The following is a 27,394-nucleotide window of genomic DNA, read 5'->3' on the forward strand; positions in this document are numbered from 1 at the left end:
AATCAAATAGGGGCAATCCGATTGTTCCACTAGCAAAGATGAAACGGTTGCCTGGATGATATCTGTGTCTCACAATCTGTAAATAAAAGTAAAGTCTTTACCTGTGAGGGAGCGTTTGTGACTCCGCGAGCTGCCGCATCCAGCACACTCAGAGAATTTGGACCATGCGGTTAGAGTGCAGTCATCCTTGCAAGCCACGCGGCACTCTCTGATCTGAGGGGGCAAAGGGCCAGCCCACCGGAGGCACTCTGTCATATTGGCTGACTCTCCGTTCTCCCCAATGCAACTGACTCCTGCGAACACATGGGCAAGACTGTCACTCCAATTGTGCAAGCAAGGCAAAAATAGCAGATCTCAGCCCCAAGTTATCTTACAGTCCTTGGTATTGTAAAACTACCTTCTAATCTGGGCTTTAATATGTCTGATTTAAGTCAGTTTAATATTCCCACTTTTGTGTTTGGCTTTTTACGGTCAAGTCACAGTTCCAAAGAATAGTCTGGTGCAGCTTTCATGTTAAGATCAAGCAAAATGCTAATTCAACCTTCAGGCCTAACACCTTTATCTGACTTCTTTAGATAACTATGATTTATTGAATAAAAGCAGGACATTCAAAATAAGAGCTCAACATGAAAGTTAAATCATTTTGACAGATTGATCTGCATGCCATCTAATGAAACTGGGATCTCATCAAAAGGAGCGAACACATCTCAGTCCAGTACTGAAACTCCAATACAGTATTTGCCTGCGCGTGTTAAGAATAATTAGAAACACACGGCAAAGGTTTTCTTTTCTATTACTTAACGCCTACTCAATTAACTGCAAGCATAATTTCACTGTAAGTCCAGCTCAATTACTTTATACATGACAAAAAAAGAATAAGAAAAAAATAGTAAAATGTAAGCTTCCCTTTTTCAGAAAAGATACAGCATGTGGCTCGAGCAAAGGCCAAGAGCAGAAGGCAGGAACAATGAGAAAGGCTGTTCAAAATGAGCTTGATAAAACTAAAAACTAAGGCTGCCAAAAGCTGAAAGATCACCAAAGTTACAAGTTTGGCTTAATTAGCAACTGTTACACATTTTGTTGAAAACTGAAGTAACTAAATGTCTTTTAAACAGAACAAATTATGACATGCTGACACATAGTTGTAATTCAAAATGAGACCATAGAGTTTGTTAAAGTAGAAATCATTTGCAAGCTCTTATGTTATCATTTATTTATGAGTATATCAATCGTCTTCAAATTTTCTATTAATGATCAACTGCTTATATGTTTGTTCATTTTCAGAGAAATCTATTTACAACAAGCAAATTGGAAAACTATCAGTATCATCATAAAAAATAAGCTGCCATTGATGTTTGCTGAAGACAGGAGTGAGGGTCTCCCAAATTGCAAAAATGCACTTTTATTCTTCATATTGTATACAATTCTAAATTTACCAACAACCGAGCAGTGCGCTCATGTTCAAGGCTATGATCTTATTTCCCCGATAGGTTCAAGACATTAAACTGAAATCAATGCTTGACAGTCAGTTGGGTGACTGAGTGCAGCTGGCATCACAAGTAATCATATTACAAAACAGGATGTATTTGTGCTGCTTAATAATCCTGCTTTAATCAACACCATACATTAACCACTATCAACTATGCAAATAAGGGCTGAGGTAAATGGTGCATCAAAAGGAAAATATTCACACAAACGTCTTAGGAGCATGCATATTTTATAACTAGTTAGTTCTACACTGTCACAGAACTCCTTGTTAATATGCAAATGTATGCGCAAAGGTGCTCCAAAAATCAAATCATCTAATCTACAGAGGGAACACGTGGCGGGAAAAGGTCATTTGTTACCATTTGTGAGATATGGTTTCCACAAGACACACGTATTATAGTGATAAAAAGGTAACACAGACTGTATCATTTTCGTAGGGTGTGCAGTGTGCATAGAGAGGGAGGTGTAATAAGAGACATTTGTGGCTTTACTTGGTGTCGCCGATTAGAGAGGAACAGTTAAATGGACTAAAGTTTCTTTTACCGCGGTATAAAAAGAGAAGCACAAACACACAAGTGCATTGTTCTCTTCTGAACGTTCTGGGAGTTCAATGTAGCCAGTGAAGGAAACGCCTCCTCCTCCCAACGCCTTGCCTGTCTGTGAGGATTCACTGATCTACAAACATGCCTTTAATCCATTGTATTGATTTCTATTTGACTTTTAAATTTTGCCCTCTGACAAAAATTGTGTGGTTTCTACATGTCTGCTGAGAATGTGTGTGGGGGGTCATTTACATACAAGGCTTCGACACCGGCAGTGCAGGGAGATGATGGCTGGTATTGAGGTACATTTATGCAACAGTTAAAATCATAGCTTTACAAAAAAGATCTTTTATTTCACCGTTTGGATGTTTAGGTTAAAGAGTGATGATTTTATGAAGAACCTTTAAAGGTGAATCCTCTTCTCCTTTTAACAAAGCACTAGAAGAACAACTAATTAGTAACAGCTGTTATAGTATAAGTCCAATTATCATCACTGTGGGAATAATTGTATTCCTCTGTTGGCATTTATTTCTGTCCATTTACTTTAGCGGCCTTGCTTCTTACCCAGCCTCCTCCACCAGTGAAAACCCCATTCTGTCATTCCCAGAGGCTTTTATTAGAACTGCACTGAAGTACTGACATTCAGATTTTGAACTGGGGACCATCCATTTTTTTTTAAAATAATTATATCAGTCTTTGGTTGTCTAAGGGCATTTGTGTGGCCTTTCACATCATCTTCTCTCACAAAAGGTAACATTTTTGTCACAGCATGTCTACCAATGACAGGAATCATCTTTGATTATACAGTCACTTAGAGAGGTGAACATCTTCTGGGGCCATTTGAAAGGACAAGCTTTGAAGAGCTTGTCACACTCAAAGGTTTTAAAAATCTTCCAAGTTAATATTGTGGACTTGTAGGTGTAATGATATTTAAAAAAAAAAAAAAAAAGGTTTTCTTTCAATTAATAGTTGACAACCTAGAAAATGTTACATTTTCAATAAATACTTTTAATGCCAAGTTTATAATGCACAGAACACCTTATCCACCCACCTACCATCACATAATCTTTATGTTAATTCAGTCATACTGTCTGTATAATGTTCCTCGATATAATGTATTGTGAACGGTAATGTGAACCGGATTCATCATAGACATTAAGTCCCATCTTTCCTGCAGCAAAAGATCATCAGCATGACTCATTTTCTGTTGAATAATTTCTCGCAACACTTCCAGTTCAACTCTGGGAGGAATATAACACATCCAGCTGGTTATGAGACACAATTTGGCTGAATTTAGACACAGTGTGTTGCAGTTAGTGGGAAGTGCATTAGCTCATCGCTCTCTCCAAGTTATCGGTTACAAATTTGCGCAGGTTTCCCACAATTTCACGTTCTCTTCAGAGAACCTTTTAAGCAAGTTTAGAATTCATCTTCTCAAATCTTGTCATTTAGTAATGCCTCTTATGTGTGAGCTCTGACAGGTGCATCGGGCCAGCAGATGTACCACAGCCTTCACCTCATTCTACACTTGGTTAGACATTAGCATTCATTCAACATGCAGCCTCGCATCCGACATGGGGCCAAACACACACTGAGATTGAAGGAAGCATTTACTCAAGCCAAGGGCATATTGGCTTAGTAAACCTCAAGTCCAATCGAATGTTTGTTGCTTACCTTGGATGTTATTCTAACCTTACAGTACTGGCCCTAGCCTGGATTTTGACCGAGCAGAAAATCCCTGGTTGATCTTTGAACTATTCTTAAGGGCTAACATTATGTTATCACTAGCCAACTGCTGATTTTCCACAGCAGTGCAGTTATTTTTTGACTAAAACTTTCAGCTTACAACTGAAATGGATAACTGACACCAACAATGCTACTTAATAAAAGAGGATTCTGCCATGACTGTATGTCTGGTATTACCTCTCAGTTAGTGATGGTTCAGCCTGTAATGTCAACATTTAAATGGGCTTTAAACAGTACAGTCAGTCTTATGGTCAGATTCAGTACCCTGCACACAATGCAAAGTTTAGGGTTTAATGCATTTACCACAAAAGCAAATATGGAAATACTGTCATTCAAGGATAATTGGATGAAGAATGAGTACAAATCAATGGAAAACTGTAGATGAGGGACAGGTGCAGATGTTCCCTAACCAGTGTAAATAGAGGCAGTGTTGAATTTAAATCATACAATAGCTGAGTTTCAAGGAACTTCTGATATCTGCCCGTGTTTATTTCCACAGCAAATGTCAGAGCAGTCAGACGAGAAACACTTTCATTGGCTGTTTGCTGCCAGAAGTTACAAAGGCATAATTACACCCTAAAGCACAGTGCTACTCTGTAGGACTACAACCTAATGCTAAGCCTATAAACAACAATACAACCAGCTGTCTAATATAGTGTAGGGTCCCCCCCTGTGCTGCCAAAACAACTCTGACCCACTGAGGCATTAACTCGGCAAGACCTCTGAATTTGTCCTGTGGTATCAGGCACCATGATGTTAGCAGCTGATCATTGAAGACCCGTGGGCCTGCATGGATCTGACTTGTTTTTCCAGCACATTCCACAGATGCTCAATAGGATCGATGTCGAGGGAACTGTCATGTTCTGGAATGGTTTGAGGAACAATTTTTGCAGTGCTGCAGGAACTTTATTGCCCTGAAAGACCACCACTATCAGTGTGTCTTGTACACGGGTATGTGGTCTGCGGCAATGTACAGGGAAGGTGGACGCAACAAAATTTCAAGTAACATCCACATGAATAGTTCAAGGCCCCAAGGTTTCCCAGCAGAACATTGCCTAGAGCATCACACTATGCTGACTTGCCTTCTCCCCATAGTGCATCCACACAAACTCATACACACCTGGCCAGTCACATGATGTAAAAGAAGACCCTATTCTTCAGTACTCGACACTCACAATGTTCAGTTTAGGTGATTGTGGCATTGTAACTGGTCTGCAGTTTTGTGCAACACTAGCACCTCTTCCCCATGCACATCAATGAGCCTTGGGTCTCCATGATCCTGTCAGTATTTCTCTGGTTGTCCTGGAACACTTCTGGTCTGTACTAATCACCACGCACCAAGAACAACCCACAAGGCCTGCTGTTTTGGAGATGCTCTGACCCAGTTTTCTTGGCATCATAATTTTGTCCTCATCAAACTCTCTTGGGTCCTTGAACGTTTTTTTCTAGCCTTTCATCACATCAACTTGAAGAAATAACTGTTCACCCGCTGCCTGATATATTCCACCCCTTGACAAGTACCAGTCACTGATAAAAGCTAGTAATCAATGTTACTCACTTCACCTGTTTGTGGTTGTGATGTTGTAGCTGATCAGTGGGTGCTGAGTATTTATGCAGTTTACATGTCACTGAGAGAAGATCATACGAGTCACACTTTCAACCAGTTATTATTTCCTTATTTTTCTTAGATGTATTTTATAATTTATTATCATTGGAAATGTTTAACAACTTCTTAATACTAATATACTTTACAAGACATTGATGTATTTTTTTTTTTTGTTTACCGCATGCTGTGTTGATAATTATTTTACTAGGTAATGGTTTATTAACAAGCTGCTAATAAGACACCATTTCTCTTCCTTGCATCCTGATGGGTTACCATTCCTGTCTCCTAATTGATAAGCAACTATACAGTATGCTGAATAAGCAAGTCTGTTTGCACAGCGAGACTCTGTGGCTTCCTAGTGATCCATCTATTACTCAGAAGGTTTATTTCATTCTCCTCTGAAGTTTTTACTGACACAAACAATTGGAATTAAAGCTGTGTGGATGGTGAACGTTTGTGCAAGAAGTCCCATGAGCTGTGGAAGTCTTACTGAGTAGATGTGACCTGACAGAAACTGTGCTGTAGTGTAGCTTAACAATAATGACTATACACCTAAAACCATTTTAAATACACATTTCAATAGTTTTAGACAAAGACCTTCTTGAAAAAAGTCCCCAGAAAACTATGTTTTAACTTTTAAAGTCAGTACTAATCACATCTAATAGTACAAATATTATCAGTAACTGTGGATTTAAGATTCATCACAATGGAATTTACACTATCCCCACAAGATACATCGTTTGTTATGAACATGCTATTAAATGGAAATGTCACCATTTTAAAAACATTTGTTGATATACTGTATTTTAATCAGTCATATCTGATTTAAATAGCACTTTTCAAACAAATCAAATGGTTTTTAAAATGCTTCGCAAATGACTGACAAAACTTAAGAGTTTAAATAGATTCAGAGACTGATGCACATCAGCACTGATATTTAGACAAGAGAAAATGAGGTCATCAATAAAATATTTTAAAATATGACAAAAATATAGTAACATAACGATTGCAAAAAACTGTAAATATGTATAAATATGAAAACATTGAATCAAAGTCATACTGTAACATGTGCATATATTTTTCATTTTGTTCCCAAGTATCAGTATTTTCAGCTCTATTCAATTCATTTGGAAGGCTTAGTGCTTTACGGCTGAAAATAGCACCACCAAATGTTTTTGTTGTGTTTTGTGGGTTAGCAAAAAAAGAAGAACCGAGGGATCTCAAGAAGCCCCCTGGTTCACACACCAACAGCATTTCTGAGAGGTATTCTGGTGCAAGGTCATGCAACGCCTTAAGAACTAATGCAGGAATTTTCAAATCAATAAGAAAACTAACAGGTAACCCAGCATAAGGCACGCTCTTCTTCTGGTCCAAGCCATCCCTCATATGGCAGAATTTTGAATTAACTGTAGCTGACTTATTGTATTCTTTGGCAGACATGAAAGGAGAGTGTTATACTGTAATAGTCTAGTCTGCTTGTTACAAAAATGTGCACCAATTTCTCTCTGTTGCTCAAAGAAATGGCCTCACTTTTGAGGTGTTTTTCCAAATGATGAAATTCTGCTTTTTGTGACACTGAACATCAGCCGTGAAAATAAAATTGAAGTGAAAAATCACCACTAGATTTCTTTCTTGTGGGTTCTGTATAAAACAATGATCAATAGTTCTGTTTTATCCTGTCAGCTGTAACGAATTCTGTGGATGCCAGGCTTTATATCTAAAACATAATGGAGAAGTGAATCAGTTGGCTCAGTGTTGTGGTGCCACATCCAGCTGAATATAATCAGCATAAACATAGACATGTCGTACCTCCTGATAACACAAGCAGCTATGCTAATCAGGAAAGTAACTGTCCTAAAACTTATCCTTGTGGTACTCCACATGTAACCTCATCGTGTTTGGATGAGTGGTCATCTATAGATACACAAATGATCTGTAGCTAGCATAATTACATAAAGAAATAAATACGTTACATATTTTGCTTATTTGAGATCTTCTCAACAACTTCCAATTCAAATAAGTGTATTTATTGATTCTTCTATTTTATTTAGATTTTGTTTTGTAAAAACAAAAAAAAGAGAGACAGCCAGACAATAGTTTGCACTGAAATAGGATAATACTGACATACTAATGATGCAACTTGCTCGTCTATCCCAGTAGAGTATTGAGTTAAAGGGTTTGCTGCATGAAGGAGCACAAGTTTTTACACCTGAGCAACAGGGAATTAAAGAAGTAGATGATCCAATATACATATGCTGCAAATTTTACAAATACTACTAATCCAGAGTATGTTCCTTTCCATGCATTAGTTGCCAACTAAGTGAGACTGAAAGAGTTAACATTCAAAAAGTATTTGACCAATGGTGTGGTTTCTCTCTATGCGTGTATACTGTACGTTTTAAATGCATAATACACATAAACTGCATATGTAGTATACAAGAGTAAATACATTGGCACAATTAAAAGAAATAAAGCTACATATTCCTGTAGAAATAGTGCCAACACTGCATTAATTAGACTGTATTATAGTTAATTAAGTATACATACAAAGAGAAATGCAGCATCTTTAAATGTTCTTGAATAAACTAAGTGCTGAAGCTTCATGGTAACTTTCAGTCCTTAAATCTTTGATATGCCATTGTTTCTATGCCCCTACTATGGCCCCACTCCCAATTATTGTGTCCTAATTATGCCCCAATCTGACATTTATGTGTCCTTTTCATTGAATTGAAAATTGAAAGTAGACTCTAAAGTCTTTGTTGTTTTAAAACTACATTTAAATTCCGTTTCTAGCAATTGCAAATGCCATTCTCATACTTCAGGTTTTGAAATGTCACAGGTATTTAACTTAGCCATTTTCTAATCATATTCAAATATGAAGCTCTAAAGGTCAATGAGGCTTGCTCTTAACCTGGGAACAGTACAAACACTTCTCCCACCCTTGTCGAAAAAGTCATAAAAATTCACTTGAGAAATGTCAGTCATAATTATTCTGCCATGTAAAAGTAAGAAACGGCAAGGGTAGAAATGCTGGAAAGTTCTCCAGACGGCAGAGCAAGCTGCTAAAAATTTCACTGGAATCACGGAAGTAAATTAGATAGAACAGACAGTTTCTGGGATTTATTAGGGCGTTAGCTTGCCTATAAACGAGTGCAAAATGATTCAATTAACACACTGGCTTTTTAACGACTTGGGCCAATGGCAGTTGTTTTCACTGCTCCGCTGAGAGGAGCAGAGACCTTCATGAAGGATGTAACACAGGAATTTGCACCGTTTCAGAAAACACACTACGCATTAACACACTCACACAGCATAATAAATGAGGAATTGTAATCACATGCTCCTGAATTTCAAAAGAACAAACGATGATATTTGCACAAGACCTTAAAAACTATTAAGTGTTTTTGGCTGCATTGGGTATTGTGGGACACACCACATTATTGTGAGCCTTTCATCCCCAACATTGTAACAGAGTATTACAAATACAGAAATAAAAGTAGCATGAATTATTACTATGTATTTTTGTCATAACTCCAAAATCCATCCACTTTGGGGATCTATGTGCTGCCTTTTCATCTTACCCTCAGTTTGAGACAAAGATATATATTAATTAAAAAGATGAAACATGATTTTTTTTTAAATAGCATTATTCTATAAAGCATATATATATATATATATATATATATATATATATAAACATAATAATGTGCTGAAACAGCCTTCTCTTTTCAAAAAAAAAAAGATCAGTGTGTTTTTTTTTTTTTGAATGAGGTGGTAATAGTTTGTCATTATAAAAGGATGCAATTTTCCCCAGTGAATGTGTGTTTGCTGGCTCATTCAACAAGCTAAGGGGTAGCACAACAGTGTGTTCAGTTTTATGAGTTAGATGAAGGGTAGAAAAGCTAATGTGAGATGTTCAGTGTCTGTGACTCAGGCTGCTTTTTGTCTCAGCATGACTGTCTACCCCGTCTGTCATAATGTAGATATATTTATGAGAGAATCGATGGACTGTATCAGAGTCAGCAACATATATGGACATTATGTCAAATTAATCCAAACCTGACGGGACACTATGATGAAACTTATGAAATAACCTTTTTGATTTTTTTCCCCCTTTTTTTCCTCAAAAGTGAACACTGGACAAGTCATTTAAAGAGTAAATTGAGTTTATTTGCTAGACCCTGTCTCCTGAAGAATCTTGCTTTTCTTCTACAACAAAACTGCATTGTCAGTTACATTTTAAAGGAAAAAAGGAGTACTGTCACTCCTTTTCAGCCAACTAGTCATACGTTAGATATGGTGCATTTTGTTACCCAAGAAATTGGAGGAGAAGCCTCAAATATATGAGAAAAGGGTTGCACTTTAACTCAAACTGTGCTATTTTCCAAAAATGACCCACATAATTTTGGTGCCTAACCAAACAGCTAAAGGTCTCATATACAGTATGGTGCAAAGTGCAGTCCTGGGGGAAATTCCAGAAACAAACCAGCATAAATATCAACTTCTACTCAACAGTTCACTGACAGATGTTGGCATTTACACATCCATCCTGTCTTTATTAAAGGCCACTCTAGCGTTTTATATTTTTTCTCTGCTTAATTTAAATGAGTATCTGCATGCATTGTGTTTTGTGGATATTATGTGGTGCACATGGTGTTGATTATTTCTCTCAACCTGCTGCTAAAATGTGATCGTGACCATCTGACTTGTTACATGCATTAATAAGAAACCTGCACTGTGATGAGATCATCAAGACAGCAGGCAGAAAGGTTCATCTCATTACATTCTCTGAACAAATTGCCTCCTTCCTTAATGTTTCCATCACTTTCTTGTTAAAGGAGTGGTTCTGAAAGGGCTATTAAGTTTCATTAAATAAGGACAGTAAATAGATGGAAGGGCAAAGCTTCAAAACAAGTGACATAGCAACTGCTGTCTGGAGAAAATATGAGGTGGAGAACACAAGGTCTAGTAGAAAGCTTGCCTCTTGTTTCTAAGCCATTTCCACAGGCTTCTGCTGGTCCAGATAATCCTCGTCGAACAGAATCGGGAACCAGAGTGCAGCTGTGCCACTTGTGTGTCCTCCACCTACACAGAAAGAGAGAGAAAGATTTTAGGATGGCAGAGTATTATTGCAGTTTTGTGTACACAAAAGGTTAAACGTGTCATGAGCTTGTTCTCACACTTATAGTCTGTAATTGCTGATGTGGACCAGATGCAGTCGGCATGCCATGTGGATAAAAGCTGGAGGCATTACAGTTTATCATTGCTGCTACAGTTAAGTCAAAAATATTGTTATTAGATTTGTGCAATTTGTGCAGCCACTTTGCCAACTGGATTGGTATTTGGTTAGAACTCTGCTGGAAACATAAATTATTGTGATACATTGCTATGCTTCCTGAATATTGATGCATTTTTTTGGAGTTGAAGGATTGGTTCAGTTTTACTGGAATTAAAATTAAATGGTATATAAAATCCCATAAACGAGCTCTTAACTGAATGTGTAATGGCACTTATACCATTAGTAACATACAGTAATAACTGTCAGATATTTGTAAATGGTTTGGTTGGCTGATGCCCTATCCCTATTGGGGTTGAATGTTTTTCTAGTTTGTCTCATTTTTAGATTAGTAGGTGGTGACGATGGAAACAAATTTAAACCATAATAAACAGGTTTGATTGCTGAATGGTTAAAGTCAAATACCTTTGATTTTTGCAGCTCCTACCATCTTCATCTGATGCATCAATTACACAATACATACATTTTGACAATCTGATATTGCTATGAGTTCGACATTGCAAGAAAAAAATATTAATAAGCTGACATTACATCTAAATCACTTTTTTCAACACTGCCAGTCAAAAGTTCTCATAGAATGGTTTTTATTTAATTATTTTGTACATTGTAGATTTATACTGAAGACATCAAAACTATAAAAGAATACATGAGGATTATGTTGTAAACAAAAAAGTATGCATCTTTAGTAGATTCAAGACATTTATCACAAACACAGTTATACATAGTATAATGCGCAGTGAACTGTATTGTGCACCTGTTCCAAATTCATCTATAATGTAAAAAAATAATACATAGTACATAATAATAATGGACAGTTAACACTGTCATGGTGCAATTAATAGTATTGAACGTGAAGATGTGTACAAACTTTTGACTGGTAGTGTACATGTCTCATTCAAAAATGTGTAAAATATTGATCTAACACGATCACCGCTTCGCATTCCGGCCTGGGATCTTTCTGCTTGTCGTTTGCAAGTTCTCCCTGTGCATACGTAAGCTTTCTCCAGGTACTCTGTCTTCCTTCCACAGTCCCACAAAATATGCAGAGGTTAATTGGTGACTGTAAATTGTCTGTAGGTGTGAATGTGCTTATTTCTCTCCGTGTGTAGCCCTGTGATAGACTGCCGACCTGTCCAGGACGTCCCCTTCCTTCACCCTAAGTCAACCTGCATAGACTCCAGCCCCCCTGTGACCCTAATGAGGATTAAGTGCTGTATTGATAATAGATGGATATATGGAAAAGTCTAGCAGTAGGACACTGATTTATGTAGTCTGTATCATTGTGTTTTAATTGCAATTATTTCATAAAGCATTCTATCATATCATTCTATCACCAATCTACATACATATGGAAGCAAATACTATCATTCTATTTATTTAAAGAAAACATGCCATGACAATCATTTAAGTAAAAGTTAAAGGGAAAAAATAACATTTTGAATATTGATCACTAATGGCAACAAATAACCAATATGGTGATGGCATGTTTAAATTTCTCCATATGAGGTGACATAAAACAGAAGTTGTAATAATAAACAGATTAAAGTCAAATATCCAAGCAAAATACAAAACATTTGGTGTGACACATGTAGTCTAATTGCAATTGTGTGTCTTTCCCAGTAGTGCAAATGTTGCTAACTAAAAAAAGAAAGCTTCTGCCTGTCCTGCTGAATATTAGTTTAGAGTATGATTTTACATTTTCTAATATATCTACATCCCTTCTAATGTATCGTTACTTTATGCAATAGGGCATAACCTATGACCTTCAATTTAATAATAAAGTATCAAACCTGTCACTCAGAAGCTTCATTATTTGTTGTGGCTTATCTCATAACAAAAATAGCTGCAAGTTAATATCTCTCTAATTATTTTTTGTTTTTCTGTGGAATTACAATTTGCCTCATTAAGCACATGTAATAGAGCGATTGCTCATTCTTAGTTTGTTACCATCATTATCACTGAAGTTTAGTTTTACCATTCTTTATAAATTGCTTTAATTATTTTAACCTCGTACCAATAAATGCAAACATCTCAGGCTGAAAACCAAATGGATCTTTATTTTCTGGATTTTCTAATTTCTCAGCTCAGTTACACATCTCAAGTAGTTTTTATACAGCATTAATGCACCCATCTGACACTTGGTATTCAAAACTAAGTCACAGTTACACGTCTCACCTTGCAGCAGAAGTATTAAATTAACTCCACTGTAAATAAGAAGGGTCATTTCATTATAAATAGTGCTTTTACCTATACACTGGACATTCTCGGAGTGATTCACACTCTCTCTCCTCATACAGCGTGTCAGGACACTCTTGACCTCCATTAGCAGACCTCTGAATGATCGTCCTGTAGCGAGACTGCGTGGCGGCAGTTGCATTTTCTGTTGAACATGAAACACAACCGTCAGAAAAAAGGCTGCTTTCAGTAACAGATGCACAGTTGAATTGAAGTGAATGTTTTCAAGGAAGAAGAGGCTGTAAAATGATACTGAGACAAATGCCTGACATGCTGTACGTCTGGAGCACAAAACAAATGAAGACTCAATTTCACCAGTGGAGTCTAACATCTCAAAGAAATGGCCAAAAAGCAAGCGGCCTCAGAATTGATCGGATCCTGATTAGCGTGCCCTTGTGGCTGTGATGTCCTCTGCTTCACTGCAGTCTGCTTTCGGACACAGAGCACTGTAATGGCTTCATTTGGCTCGTGCTCCAAGGCTCATTACACAACACTAATTACTAAACATTGAAAATGGTGCAATTAAGAAAGTGATTACATCATCAACAGACCCAATGGACTACAGCATATTTACAGAGATGAGGGGCCTGTTCAATTCTTCTAAAAACAATTATATACCTTTTGATTTCCAAGATACTACAGTACACATATTGAAATCCATTAAATATCCATTTTCCTCTTGATGTGTCAGCTTAATATAATGGACAGTTAACACTGTCATTTACAATCAAATGTAATCATTTACTACACTAGACACATTGTGGGAGAACATATTTGAAAGAATGAATGAACTTCATGTATATAACACCTTATACACACAAAATGCAATCCAAAGTGCTTCACAATTCAGCAGAGAGAAAATGACAAAATGACACACTTTGACAGGGAGGAATTGAGGAAATGAATGCCGATGGTGTAACAGCACTAACACAGTTTCTTTAGATAAATTAAAACAGACTGCTGCCATTCACAGGCTAAATAAAAAACATTTTGAGTTGTCTAATATTTAAAGGCAGAGTGTCACATGTTTTTGGGGCGCAATTGCTAAATCTGGCACCCCCATAGGTTTGTGTGGCGACCTTGGGAATAGTTAAAAGAGCAGCTGTGGAGGATCTTAGGATTTGTGGAGGATCATAGCACGACAGGGAGTCTGTGATATAAGAGGGGGCAAGGCCGTTTGGTGCTTCCTCGAGGAAGGACTTAAAATCAGTTCTAAAAGAAACAGTGAGCCAGTGTCGGCTATATTAAACTGCAGTTATTAGAGCTTTCTTTTTAGTTTTTGTTGCAACTCTGACAACAGCCTCTTGCATAGTCTGTGGTTTTGCAATAGCTACTTTTGATTAACGAGCAGATGGAGTGTTACAGCATCAAAGATAACTAAAAAAGGCATGAACAGCTTGCTGGCTCAGGAGAGGTCTTACATTTGCTATATTGTAAATGATTGTAATGATTGTATTGAATTGACAATGACATTCAATATTGTATTGAATGATTGTAAAGGCTGTGTTGGTCAAAGAATTAAAATGGGGTCTAAAATTAGGGTCAGAAAATTAATAATTTAGGTCAGAACATCTAACTGTTGAACAGGAGCCGTCTTACTTTTGCAGGACCAACTAGAAGGATCCACGTCTTATCTTCATTTAGCTTCAGAAAGTTCTCGCTCATCCATTCATTATTGGCTCACACAGTCAGCTACACTGGACACAGTATTTGGGTTCACTGACTGTACAATCACATACAGCTCTGTGTCGTCAGCATTGCTCTGGAGATTCACATCATGGTGATAAATAATGTCCTCCAGTGGCAGCATGAAGACTTGAAGACTGAGAAAAGCTTTAGTCTTCCCAGGACACTGCCTTGGGCCACATCACAGTCATCGTTTACTATTTCAGATATGCGCTCTGGAATTCTAACGTGAAATTTTCTTGCAGTAATTTAAAGCAAGCTTAATATCATACCAGAGGAAAAAACACTAAAAGTATCAAAAAAGATACTGTTGTCAATAGTGTTGAATGTGATGAGGTCAAGGAGAAGTATGGTTGTATTTCCAAATTCTGCATTCATTGTGAAATTACTTAAGACTTTGACCATAGCTGTTTTGTACTACGGAATGTTTGAAAGGAATCAATATGGCAACATGTATTTTTTTTCTAAAGGAATTATTGTTTACAATATATATAATAAGTGGTTCCTATGTTCTGAGGTTTACTCCACAGTATGCAATGATACTAAACAATCAGTTTTCAGAACTGTGTGATAAATTATTTGTTTCGTCAATTGAATAATTGTCTAATATGTATCTCACAGGTATGTAAATTATATATGACAAGCAGCTTTATGAAAACATATATTTGAATGCATAATTTGTGGTATTATGATAAGGTTTTGATCAAGTGTACCACAATAAATCAATCATTTGGAGAAAAAAAAATGCTGTGAACTCCAAACTCTGGTGGTAGGCTTGAAAGGCATTGGATCTCAACTTTGTAATAATCTCTGATCTACTCATCTATCACACACTGTTCCATCAAAAAATATAATAGTAATAAAAAGTTGACATTACATCAAAATCACTATTTTCTACATGTCTCATTTAAAAATTTGCCAAATATTGATCAAAGCAGATCCTCAGTTTGGGTCCCAGTCTGGGGCTGGGATCTTTCTGCATGGAGTTTGCATGTTCTCCCTGTGCATGCGTAGGTTTTCTCTGGATACTCTGGCTTCCTCCCACAGTCCTAAAACATGCTGAGGTTAATTGGCAACTCTAAATGTGAATGTGCTTATTTGTCTCTATGTGTAGCCCTGTGATGGATTGGCAACCTGTCCAGGGTGTCCCCTACCTTCACCCCAAGTCAACTGGGATAGGCTCCAGCCACCTGCAGCCCAAATGAGGATTTAGCAGTGTATAGATGGATGACTATGATAATGACAGATAATGGATGGATGGATGCTCTAATCAGACTCTGTAAACAACAACAAAAATCCTGTGCTCCTCAGCACCACTGAGAAGCTATGATTGAGTCAGCTGTGATCATCAGATACATGAGAGCTTTTAGGTGAGCTGCAGACAGGAGACTAAAAATAAAAACGTAAGAAATTAAATATCTAAAGTATGTGGAGTCACTACAGCTGTGGGCACTTTGAAATTCAGTTTTCATTTTTGTCTTTTTTATGATTTATGGTATAAATGTAGTACTACATAGAAGATATGTGAATCTCTCTCTACTTGAAGTCACAGTTGTGCTGTTTCCATAGAGGTGCAGGAGCAAAACAAAGCTCTGAAACTGCCTAAAGTTCAGAGTTAAAAAGACAAAAAGGTATGGAGGACATTCTACGTCAGGATATCCAGCTAGTTTTCAAAAGATTGTGAACCTTGCTTTCTCCTCCAGCTGCTCAGCCGTCCACTGAGCAGACTCCAGACATGTTTGCCTCTTTTTTCACTGAAAAGGTGGCTGCAATCAGCAACCAGTTCTCTGAGCCTGACCAGTCCAGTCAGCTCAAACCCACTACTGCTCCTGCAACTCTGCTCTTTTGCTCCTCTGAGCGAGGATGAGGTCTCCAGGCTTCTTCTGAGCTCAAAACCTACAACATGTCCTCTCGATCCAATACCCACTAGCATCCTGCAGACCATCTTGACCACAATCAAACCTGCAGTCACGCACATTGTCAACTCCTCCCTGGAAACTGGCATTTTTCCTGCTACTTTTAAACAAGCCCACGTCACCCTACTGCTCAAAAAGCCTCATGTCAATCCAGCCCAGGTTGAAAACTACAGGCCAGTCCCACTTCTACCATTCCTGTCGAAAATACTGGAGCGCTCCGTATTTAACCAAGTCTCTGAACATCTGCGGAACAACAACCAACTTGACCCTTTTCAGTCAGGCTCCAGGTGCGACCACTCCACTGAGACTGCACTCCTATCAGTCACAGAAACTCTGCGGCTGGCGAGAGCTGCTGGTCAGTCCTCTGTCCTACTGCTGCTGGACTTGTCTGCTGCCTTTGACACCGTGAACCATCAAATCCTCCTCTCCACACTCTCTGAGCTTGGCATCTCAGGTTCTGTCCTGTTGTGGTTCAAGTCCTACCTCACAGGCAGATCCTTCAAAGTATCATGGCGAGGGGAGGTGTCAAGGTCACACGACCTATCAACTGGGGTCCCTCAGAGGTCAGTGCTTGGTCCCTTACTCTTCTCTCTGTACACCACCTCACTTGGTGGAGTGATCCACTCCCATGGCTTCTCCTACCACTGTTATGCTGATGACACTCAGCTTTTCCTCTCTTTTCCACCTGACGACACAACAGTTTCAGCTCGGATATCAGCATGTCTGGCTGATATCTCCACATGGATGAAGGAACGGCACCTTCAGCTGAATCTGTCTAAGACTGAACTCATGGTCTTTCCAGCTTGTCCATCTGTTCAGCCTCAGATCAGTGTCCAACTTCACTCGAGCCTACTTGTGCCCACAAACTCAGCCAGAAACCTGGGTGTCATGATTGATGACCAGCTGACCTTTAAGGTTCACGTGGCCTCAGTTTCTCGATCTTGTCGTTGTGCCCTTTACAACATCAGGAAGATCAGATCCTTCCTGACCCAACAGGCCACGCAACTTCTGGTTCAGGCTCTTGTGATGTCACGCATTGACTACTGCAACTCTCTTCTGGCAGGTCTCCCTGCATGTACAGTCAAACCTCTACAGATGATCCAGAATGCAGCTGCACGTCTGGCAATTCTTCTGCAACTTGATGGCAACACCTTTGACCAATCGCACTTGAAGCACTTTTTGCACTTACTACAGGTTTTTCCTTATGTCTGAATTCTTGCTTATGTTGTACATCGCTTTGGACAAAAGCGTCTGCTCAATGAAATTGTAGAATTGTAGAAGCTGTTAGAGAGTCATTTTGAAAATGAGTTCATAGAAATTCGTATGATGAGCTACCTGGAAGGCAGGTTGACGGGCAGGCAGTCCATTCACTGAAGGGTGTCACAATGCAGTCTTTCTTGCAGGGAAGCAAACAGGGTTGGACGGTTTCTGGACGAGAAGAATCTGAGCACCTAAACATACAGACAAACAGTGGTCAAATTCTCTTCAACTCCCAGGAGATGAATGATAAACATCCGGAGTCTCACTGCTAACAGGACAGTGCAGTGAAACAGCTGCCCTGTCCTTGACATTACACATCTCCCTACAGAAAACATGATTGATTACATGTGCCACTGCCTGCATGCTCAGGCACAGGGTGGACAGATATAGAAATATACAGTTTTCTCACACATTCAGTTGATTCCCAGGGTTCAAATTTTGCTCTATGAAAAGACAAATCCTTCCATTATTATTTATTATTCCAGAGTACAAAGTGACTATATCCTATGGCTCATCATGTTTTTTCTTTTTACTTTGAAATCCTAGTTACCCTCCAGCTACTCTAATCAATATATATATTTAACATATCCATCTTTTAGATTAGCAATAGATCAAATCCTTGTGTGAAAGATGCTGTTCAGAGTCCAAAACTACAGAGAAATTCTCCCCAGACTTTTTTAAAATCATCGTTTCAGATTTCCAGCCCACAATCTTTCCTCTCATCAACTTACAGCAGCACACAGCTGTTTTCAGCAAAAAAAAAAACGAACAACAAAAAAAACTAAAATACCCTTTGCATTACATACTTCAAACAGCATAAAAATTAATTAAATAAAAACTAAAAAGATGTTTGACTAACTAGGCTGTGTAGCTACAAATAGGGGAAACAATTTATCAGTTTAACCATCCAGGTGAGTATTTATTCTCCTATATACATAAACCAAGCAGCAACAGTTGTCTTTTGTTGTCACCAAGGAGAACGAGAGTGTGTTGCAGGAGAAAAATCAATCAACACACAGCTGCTAATTAAACCTGAGAAAAGTGAGGCTGTACAAACTGATGTCTAATAGATCACTTCTGCCAGACCAAATGTGCCATTACCAGGCTTTAAAGAGCCTTTCGCTGACTTGTAACATTTATTCATTTCCAAATAGAAAATAGTCATGTGTCTTCTCTATTTATGTGTATTTATCTTGTATAGCTTATCTGTAGCAGCCCTTTGGCTGCGTTGTATTTTGTGTGTTGTGCAACCTTGGAGTGCGGATTAATGCAGCAATGTAAACTCAAATAAGTCATGAGCTTTGATGTCTTCATCAACCAGAAGCCAACCTCCCCTCCTTGCTCGACACAGAAACGCACACACATACAGACTTCCAAATTTCATTTCAGAGCGAGTGACTTCCTTTGCCCAACAACCAGATCCAGGTCTCACTAGAGACCCAGCATGGTGCCACATCCTACTGACTGCAGACAGCCAGCACGCACAGGAATGAGATCAAAGTATGCCAAAGCATAAGGAGGCAAGATACATAAAACCCATCCTTCCCCAGCTTTATCCCTTCTCTTCTCTCTCCCTCTTTGCGCTGATGTATGCCAGAGGGCATGGCAATGCAACAGAGCAGCTGGGGGAATATTGTGTGGTTTGCTCAGAATGAGGAAGTTAAGACTTGCAGGCAAAACCACGAAGCTCAGCTGGGACATGTTCAGGAACATTCAAGGTCTCGATATTTTTTCAAAAGTGCAAGGAAATAACCAATTAATCATTGTCATTAAGTTACTTAAATACTTAAAATGGAGCACATATATATGTATATATATATATATATATATATATATATGTATATATATATATATATATATATATATATATATATATATATATATTCAAATGTATAGGTTAAAATATACATATATATTTGTGTTTTTGCTAAGTCTGAACACATTAAATAAGCATTATTCTATTTCATTTTCAGCATAATGACTGTTATCACATGTTAAACACGTATAATAGAATGTGTCATATGTTACACTCTTTTTTTTCTCATTGCTGCAAGTATTGTGACAAAGGGCAACAGAAATGAAACTGAAAATCCATCTAATGTTTTGCTGAGGGCTCTGGACTGATACCAAGAAAACCCCAGCAGCCTTTTTGTTGAGCCATCGCTCACTGGGGAGATTATTGCTCAGCATGACAAGCTTAGACGTTTGCTGACTGAGGTGACCCTTCTGCAGCAGCATAACATCAGTTGTATTTGAAGGTATCAGATGGGAACAATGTAGAAATTGAATGGACATTGCTGCATTTTTCTACTCAAAGTTTCAGTAAAACCAGGATTAAAGGAATAGAAATGGCAGAATCGGAATTCTTCCATTTAATTGTATCTGTTTTAATCGATAAAATATGCTACTACATACGTATGTGTCTTGTGTGTTATCCTTGCAATGTAAAGCTTGATATTCAAAATCTATGTTATTCCAGAATGGTAAATGGTCCAAACATATGGCATATAACACCTTTTAATCTTACACATTCTACAAAGTGCCTTGCAATGAGTTTCTCATTCACCCATTTGTACACACACACCAAAGGTGCTTGCCTGCCATCTGGAGCATTAAGGGCATAGTCGGGGCAGGGATCAAGCCACCAGTCTCACCAATTAGTGGACAACCTACTCAACTACCTGACCCATGGCCTCTGTGCGATTCTATATGGACACTAAGCAGAGTTTGAATGGACAGCTGAAAGGTGCAGCTCTGCAGGATAAACACACTAACCCACTCGTTACTGACAGTCAAAATTGTCTATGATGAATAGCAACATGCAGGGCGATGTGTTAGGTGCTGTTCCATTAAATGAACACTCTGCAGCCATATGAATAGCAGAGAAGTGATTGAATTCAAAGCATACTGTACAGACGAGATCTGTTGGTGGAGCAGAAATGACAGCTTTCATTAAAACCTCTGTGGTGGGAGATAGGACGAGCATGAGCAAAAAGCCTCTCTATAATCCATTTTATGGCCCTGTCAATAATATATTGAGCTAAAGAAGGGCAAACTTTGTGAATTATTTATAAATCCGTCTTCCTGGTGTGGGCTATAACATCATTACAGTGACAGCACAAAAGCCCTTAGCAGTGTTTGATATTGTATTGCTGAAAGAGGAGTAGATAATGGTGGAGCATAAGCAAAATGAATCTCTGGTTCACAAAAAAGAAATGCTAAACACACAGACAGAAAGCATAAAAGAAGAGCTCAGCACACAAAACTCTGGGGATAAGATTTCATAGTGTACAGAGTCCTCTGGGTCATCTGTCAGTAACTAAAAAGCACACACGAGATAGCTGCAAGTCGGATGTGTTTGGAAAATGGAGATCGTATTCTTAAGTAATTTTTCTTCAAGAGAAACATGACCACATCTCCCCCTTGATTTTACCAAGCTTGTTTAGCCGTCACCCGTAATTTACCATTTGCTTCTCTCAGGGCCCTTTTTTTCTGGTAACTAAAAGTAAGCAAAGCAGCACTGTAAGATATGAAGGAAAGAAGAAAGATCTGAAACAAAGTGCATTTTTCATACTGGGAAAATAAGAATTGTTATCAAGTGTGTTTAAGTGGGCGGAAAACCACGCATTCACTTGCAAGTGCACAGAGTCAAATTAGTTCAGTGACAATATATATGGAGGAACCTGATGTACCTGTGAACTGTTGTGGACACATCTTAAAAACATTCGTCATGTCTTCTAATTTAATAATTTTGAGTTCTTTTTTTCAGACATAAGGTGCTCTCTGAAAGAAAACCTCAAATGTGTTGTTGTGGACACATGCCATGTGTGAGAAACAAAATAAAGCTTCAAATGAAAAAAGGCAACTACAAATTCTCTTGATGAAATTTTGGAACAATGTAACCAGCGCTGTCTCCCAGCAAATATATTCTCATGGTACTCAGCAGGCCTTTGCCATTCACACTATTGCTTTAAGTGTTTCTCCTCATCAGCCAACTAATCCTGGTAAGAACGTAAGTGGGAGTGAAAGGTCTAAAATCAAAGATCTCATGCAGAACAGAAACCACAGCTTTCTAAGTTAAAATCCTGTATCAGTCTTATGTCAAGATCGCCCTTAGATGGACTTTGTGCCACTTCAACAGTGGACACATGCAACTACTACTCTTCTCTTCCCTAATATGGAAGAAATTGACTTATTGCCAAACGTACTTTAGAATGCAACTCAGTTGTGTAGGAGCAGGGAAAAAAATAAATTATGATATCTTTGAAAGTCTACAGACATGTATGTGCTCTTCAACTACAAAAGATTACACCAGTATTGTTGAATTGCAATAAATGTTACATTACAGAAGTAAAACTGATGCCTCAGAGCAGAAAGCCCACCTTTTATTTATGACAGCACCAGCATTCATCTTCATGCAGGTAACTTTGCGGATCTGGACCCCGACAGCACACGTAGAAGTCCCATTCATGAAGTCAGTTCCATTCACATCCAGAGAGTTATCCTCAATACAGGGACCCCATGGCGAGGCCTCCCAGTAAAATACCATGCAGGAATGATCATTGCAAGCTCTCCACTCCTCCAGGGCTGGAGCTGCTGGGCAGGATTTCCCCTCTGTAGGCCAACAAATAGGAAAGAGTGTCAAAGTGGCACATGCATAAAGAGTATATACAACATGGCATTCCGGGGGCGGAGCTGAGTAGACACCGTTCAGTACTTTCCTCTTATTAAAACCCATCTGTTACGGCCACCAGTATTGGTGTGCCATCTAGTTTCTGGGGTGGTGTCCTGTTGGGCCTTTGTGTGGGGGAAAATCGCATGCGTGGCTTCAGCTGTGGTTGTTCCAGAGTCTCTGGAACCCCAGCTGATGACACCAGAGCTGACGACCTGCACTCAGGACTTAAATAAAATCAAATAAATAAAGAAAAATCAAGCAAGTCTTGTGTTCATTGTTCCTTTGCCTCTAAGCAATAAATCCCTTCACCTAAACCAACAACATTCTGGTTATTTTTGTTACATCCAGCCACCCCCTAGAGGTTGGATCGTAACACCAGCTAAAAGTCATGTCAGCAACATTGCTATGCAGAGTTCATGTGAATTGGACAAAGAAAATAAAATACATTTGACTAAAAATAAAAGTTGTAAGTCACCAGAAATTAAATATAGTACTATGAGTGACCTCCAACTTTTGGGTGGCAAAAGAAATGTTTGTTTGGGGTAGCCGAGAAGATTTTTTACAAGTTACAACTTGCAGACTTTGAAATGCACATTCTCAGCAAGGTCAGTGGATTTGTGAGCCCAGTCAAGAGTGCCTTCAGCCACACAACAACGCTGTTTCCAGCTACAGCTCGCTCTGTCCTCACTGTCACATGTTTATTCATTCTTTATATACATAATTCGATATTCAACTTCAACTGCAGTACAGCAAGAAAGCAGTTAAATCGATGGATATTTGTATTAACCCTGTAAAACCCACTGTTGCAAAAATACAGCATCATTTTTACTTTTTTAACTAATATTTTTGATGATAGATTATAGATTGAAAAACCATATACCTGTAAATATGTGAATAGAAAGAACAGGGCCACTATAATAAAATAACAACTCTTAGGGCTTTTATATTCTGCTATTTTCATACAATCGGCTATTTACAAATTCTGTACTATGTGTAATCCTTCTGTCATTTAAATTCTTTGTCTGCGTGTATTGTGCAAGTTGAGTGATGTGTCTTTAAAAAAATATATATCAAATTAAATTTAACCAAACTACTATTTCCTTCTCAAACTTACAAATTAGAAACATGCCTAGGTAATCATTGTGATGTGTCCATTTACAAAGAAGTGTGCTAACACCACACACACATATTTGTGTGACTGAGTGTGATCTGCAGAGAACAAACTTGCACATTAAGTCTCAGCTGGTCAATGTAGGGACTGCTCAGCCTAAATGGAGTTAAAGCAAGGGACAGTTGAGTTGATTAAGGATTATAGGTGTTATCTGGAGAGTGTTACGAGCCCTGAAGTGTACTGGGACTTACAGAAGGGCATAGAAGAGATTGTCACTGAGCCACAACCAAACAAATGCCTGCATCATTCCTGCAGCTGCTTTGCGTTCGTCAGTCCTTCTACACTGTCACACTGTTAAAAACATGCAGGCCTATAAACACACATGTAGCATTCACACACACACACACAAACACTCACAGCACCTCTGCCAGCAAGCAGATAGCCAGCAACATGGCAATAAACAACGCAGTTTGGAACCTGGCTTAAGCTGTGAGATTCTTTCATCAGCTGTTACTGCAGATATGCGTTTAGTTACAGGGATTAATGGGTGGTAGCCGGCTGCCAAGGCTCTGCTGTCTGACTTGAAAACACAACACATGGAGCACACAGAGAAACACGGGGCTGAGAAAGTGTCCCGATAATGGATGGTCAACTCAAACCTCAAATGTTTCTGAGATGAAAAATGTCTAAATAAGGGTCTGAAATCTAGAGAAAGAACAGCCAAAACAAAGCCACAGTGTACGTGAAGCCACTGTGATAAAGCCTCAGGCTAAATCAATCTTCACTTTCTATTTGCTGAGTCTAGTGTTGAGTTAGTCCTGGATTTCCTCATTTTGACTCCAAGTGACAAGTAATGCTACATCACATAGTCACTGTGTAATCAACTAACGAAAAACATCGTGTCATCATACAGCTTACGTCATACAATCCCCAAATATTTGCATTTTCATACTTGGTGTTATCCAGTGAAGGTTGTAATGGACCCCATAGATATGTAAAAGACACTAATGTATACACTATTCACTTTTACACCTCCCCAAGTTTTTGTCTTCTTTTTCTTACTCTGTATGGAAAAATACTGATTAAAACTATAATCGAGTCCTATATTTACAACAAAATGGTGGTTTCCATCAATGCTCAATAAATCAAAACTTTATCAATAGAAAGTCAAGGTGAATATCATTCCAGCATCAGTGATCACATCAAAGAAATACCTCTTTAGGATTGAAAGAAGTCAGAGTACATGTTGGATTACCTTTCCCTGGGATGGCCAACACACTGCGGATGCGGCTCTGTCTGCCCTCTGCAGTCTTTGTGGCACAGCTGTGTGAGCAGGAGGACCAGGAGGACCAGGAGCCAACCACACAGTCTGCCAAACAGGCCACCTCACAGGCCTCTTCTGAGAGAGGAGGGTCATCTGCACAGAGGTCGCTGGGCACATCTTCTCCTGAGGAAGGCAAGATAAGAAAACTGAATGGAGACATCAGCTTTAGGGGTTTGAAGTGAATCAAGATCAGATTAGTTACACTATATGTGTCTTGTCCTGATCAGACAGCTATCAAATAGGTGGTGAAAAAACTTGTGTATAGAAAGTCATCACACACTGTGGTCAGATTCAAATCATAGTCCAGGTAAGAGATGCACAAAGTCATAGGTGCACACGAGAAGCACATAAAAAAAACTGAATCTCTGGCACTATGACATAAAGTATCTGAAACAAATTGTGATGAAAACACATTAACCTCCAGATGTGAGCTAGCTTCCATTCTGATCACATTGAAAGAAAGTGTAAATATAGTTCACATATCCACAAGGATGAGATGATGAGCAGATCTCAATGATGACACTGCTCAAGTATGTTGATGCCAGGTACAAATATAGTATAGTAAATCAAAGTCATTTTGACACAGAATCTCATCAGAATACAAGCAAATTTATACAAGAGGCCTACATATCTGTAAGTAGACAGTTAAGATGTGTTTTAAACTGAAACTTGATTAATTACAATCATCAATCTTTTTAAATTATTGTTATAATAAAGACAGAATTTATCTTCAAGTTCTTCTTTGTTTTTTTTGTTTTTTTTTTGTGTAGGCAAAGTTTGCCTGCTGAAAATAGTTGTAGATACTTGTGGCAAACAGATTCCCTCTTTGATAAAAGATTTACACCAAACATAAGTAGGCATCCATCCTAATTTTTGTCAAACACAAATAGAATTTCATTTTATCCAGAGAATATAATAAAGCCATCCTATTGGTATTCTGAGACAGTATTAAAAGCTATCCCTTCAGCCTTCATCTTGCAGCCGTGTTATGAAATATGTATCACAAGTTAACTTCTCTTTTAGGAGTGAAGCAGCTACAGGGGACTCAGTCTTGTCTCTCTACTGTACTCCATAATAATGCTTTTCGTGTTGCGTGAGTAAACACTTTAAATGCTGGAGAAGTGTATAGGTATATATACACGCACAGTATAGAATAGAAGTGGGTACACGCTTGTGCAATATCGCTTCAGTGTCAAATGATCCAAAATTCTATCACATCTCAGTGAGTGCATTATTTGACAACTGTATAAATTAACATTTAGAGTGTTCCTTATTAACAAATAAAGACTTAAGAGAGATCATATTAAAAATAGAGGCATCAAAGTAGAGACTCAACTCCCATCTTAATTAAAGCAAATACCCCCGTGATCACTGACACGCAAGTTCAAAAATCCGCTGACAGAGGAAAGAAAAAAAATAATACCTGTGATTTCTGGTTAGCCTAATTGCTCAGACGTGGTTGTAAATTAACCTGTGAAGATCAGATGATCCTCAGTTTTGTGTGTCTATCTATGCAATGGTTTCATACAGGCAACAGTTGCCAGAAGAATTGAAAAATCAAATATTAATAATAATGACAGAAATAGATAGATGGAGATTAGATACAGCTAAATATTAAAACACAGCTGCAGCAGTAATCAGTAATAGTCAAATCAGGATACCACTAATCAGTGCCATGGTGGTTGTCCTTCTAAAATAATGTCATTGACAGTGTGCTCCAGAGCTGGCACATGGGTTGTCTAAGGTTCTGTGAGAGCTCAGATAGATAGGAGAGTGCATAATTTGTGGACAGCAAACAAGAAACACTAGGAAAAAAACAACTTTGCTCGTGCTTTGGCACGAAACTGCAAGATTAAATTGGTTTTTTAAAAAAAACAACAACAACAACAAGAGGCATAAATATTGCAGCTTTTTTTTCTCTATTTTTTGTCAGATGAGACCAGGATACATTTGTTCAGCTGAGATGTGTTCCAGCATGTTTGGCATTAACCTGACCAGGACTACCACAGTGAATGCACAGTCCCAACAGTGAAGCAAAGAGGTGGGAGAGTCATGATATGGGACTGCCTGAGTGCAAAAGGTGTTGGGGAGATGACACTTGTAGATGGAACAATGCATGTCTGCGGATAAGCCAAAAATACTGGCACACTGTCAGTCTCAACAAGCATAGAGCAGGAGAATATACTAGCATTGTAGTGATCCAAGCACACAAAAGACACAGGAAGAAAAATTTGAAAAAGTACTTCTATGGCCAAGTATGTCTGCTGACTTAAATCCAACGGAACACCTTTGGTCGAGAGAGGTCGGACAACGCAACCCCATCCAGACAAGAGCAGATTAAAAAAAATTGTCTTTGAAGAATGTATAACTCTAGTGACCTTATGCCAAGGACTGAGTCTGTTATTAGACATAAAAGAAGACCCATTTTTCGAGCACTAAAAAAATAAAAGATTTGAATCTTAGTAATGAAGGCTGTACTGATTTTTGTTGCAGTTAGTTCCCACTGTGG

At 38.4% G+C, this 27,394-nt stretch overlaps 1 protein-coding gene across 2 annotated transcripts in view; it reads right to left on the reverse strand.

Moving 5' to 3' along the window:
- thsd7ba (thrombospondin, type I, domain containing 7Ba) overlaps positions 1 to 27,394 on the reverse strand; it is a 213,113-nt gene that overhangs the window by 56,513 nt on the left and 129,206 nt on the right. For both annotated transcript variants that reach the window (XM_051959018.1, XM_022193664.2), the window contains exons 9-14: positions 24,817 to 25,008; positions 22,158 to 22,389; positions 17,851 to 17,966; positions 12,926 to 13,058; positions 10,364 to 10,467; positions 102 to 293 (exon numbers count right to left, since the gene is read on the reverse strand). In XM_051959018.1, the coding sequence (XP_051814978.1) occupies positions 102 to 293; positions 10,364 to 10,467; positions 12,926 to 13,058; positions 17,851 to 17,966; positions 22,158 to 22,389; positions 24,817 to 25,008 (969 nt within the window). The remainder of the gene's footprint in view (positions 1 to 101; positions 294 to 10,363; positions 10,468 to 12,925; positions 13,059 to 17,850; positions 17,967 to 22,157; positions 22,390 to 24,816; positions 25,009 to 27,394) is intronic.

This window comes from Acanthochromis polyacanthus, chromosome 14, assembly GCF_021347895.1.
Source record: "Acanthochromis polyacanthus isolate Apoly-LR-REF ecotype Palm Island chromosome 14, KAUST_Apoly_ChrSc, whole genome shotgun sequence".
In the NCBI taxonomy this organism is placed as follows: Eukaryota; Metazoa; Chordata; class Actinopteri; family Pomacentridae; genus Acanthochromis; species Acanthochromis polyacanthus.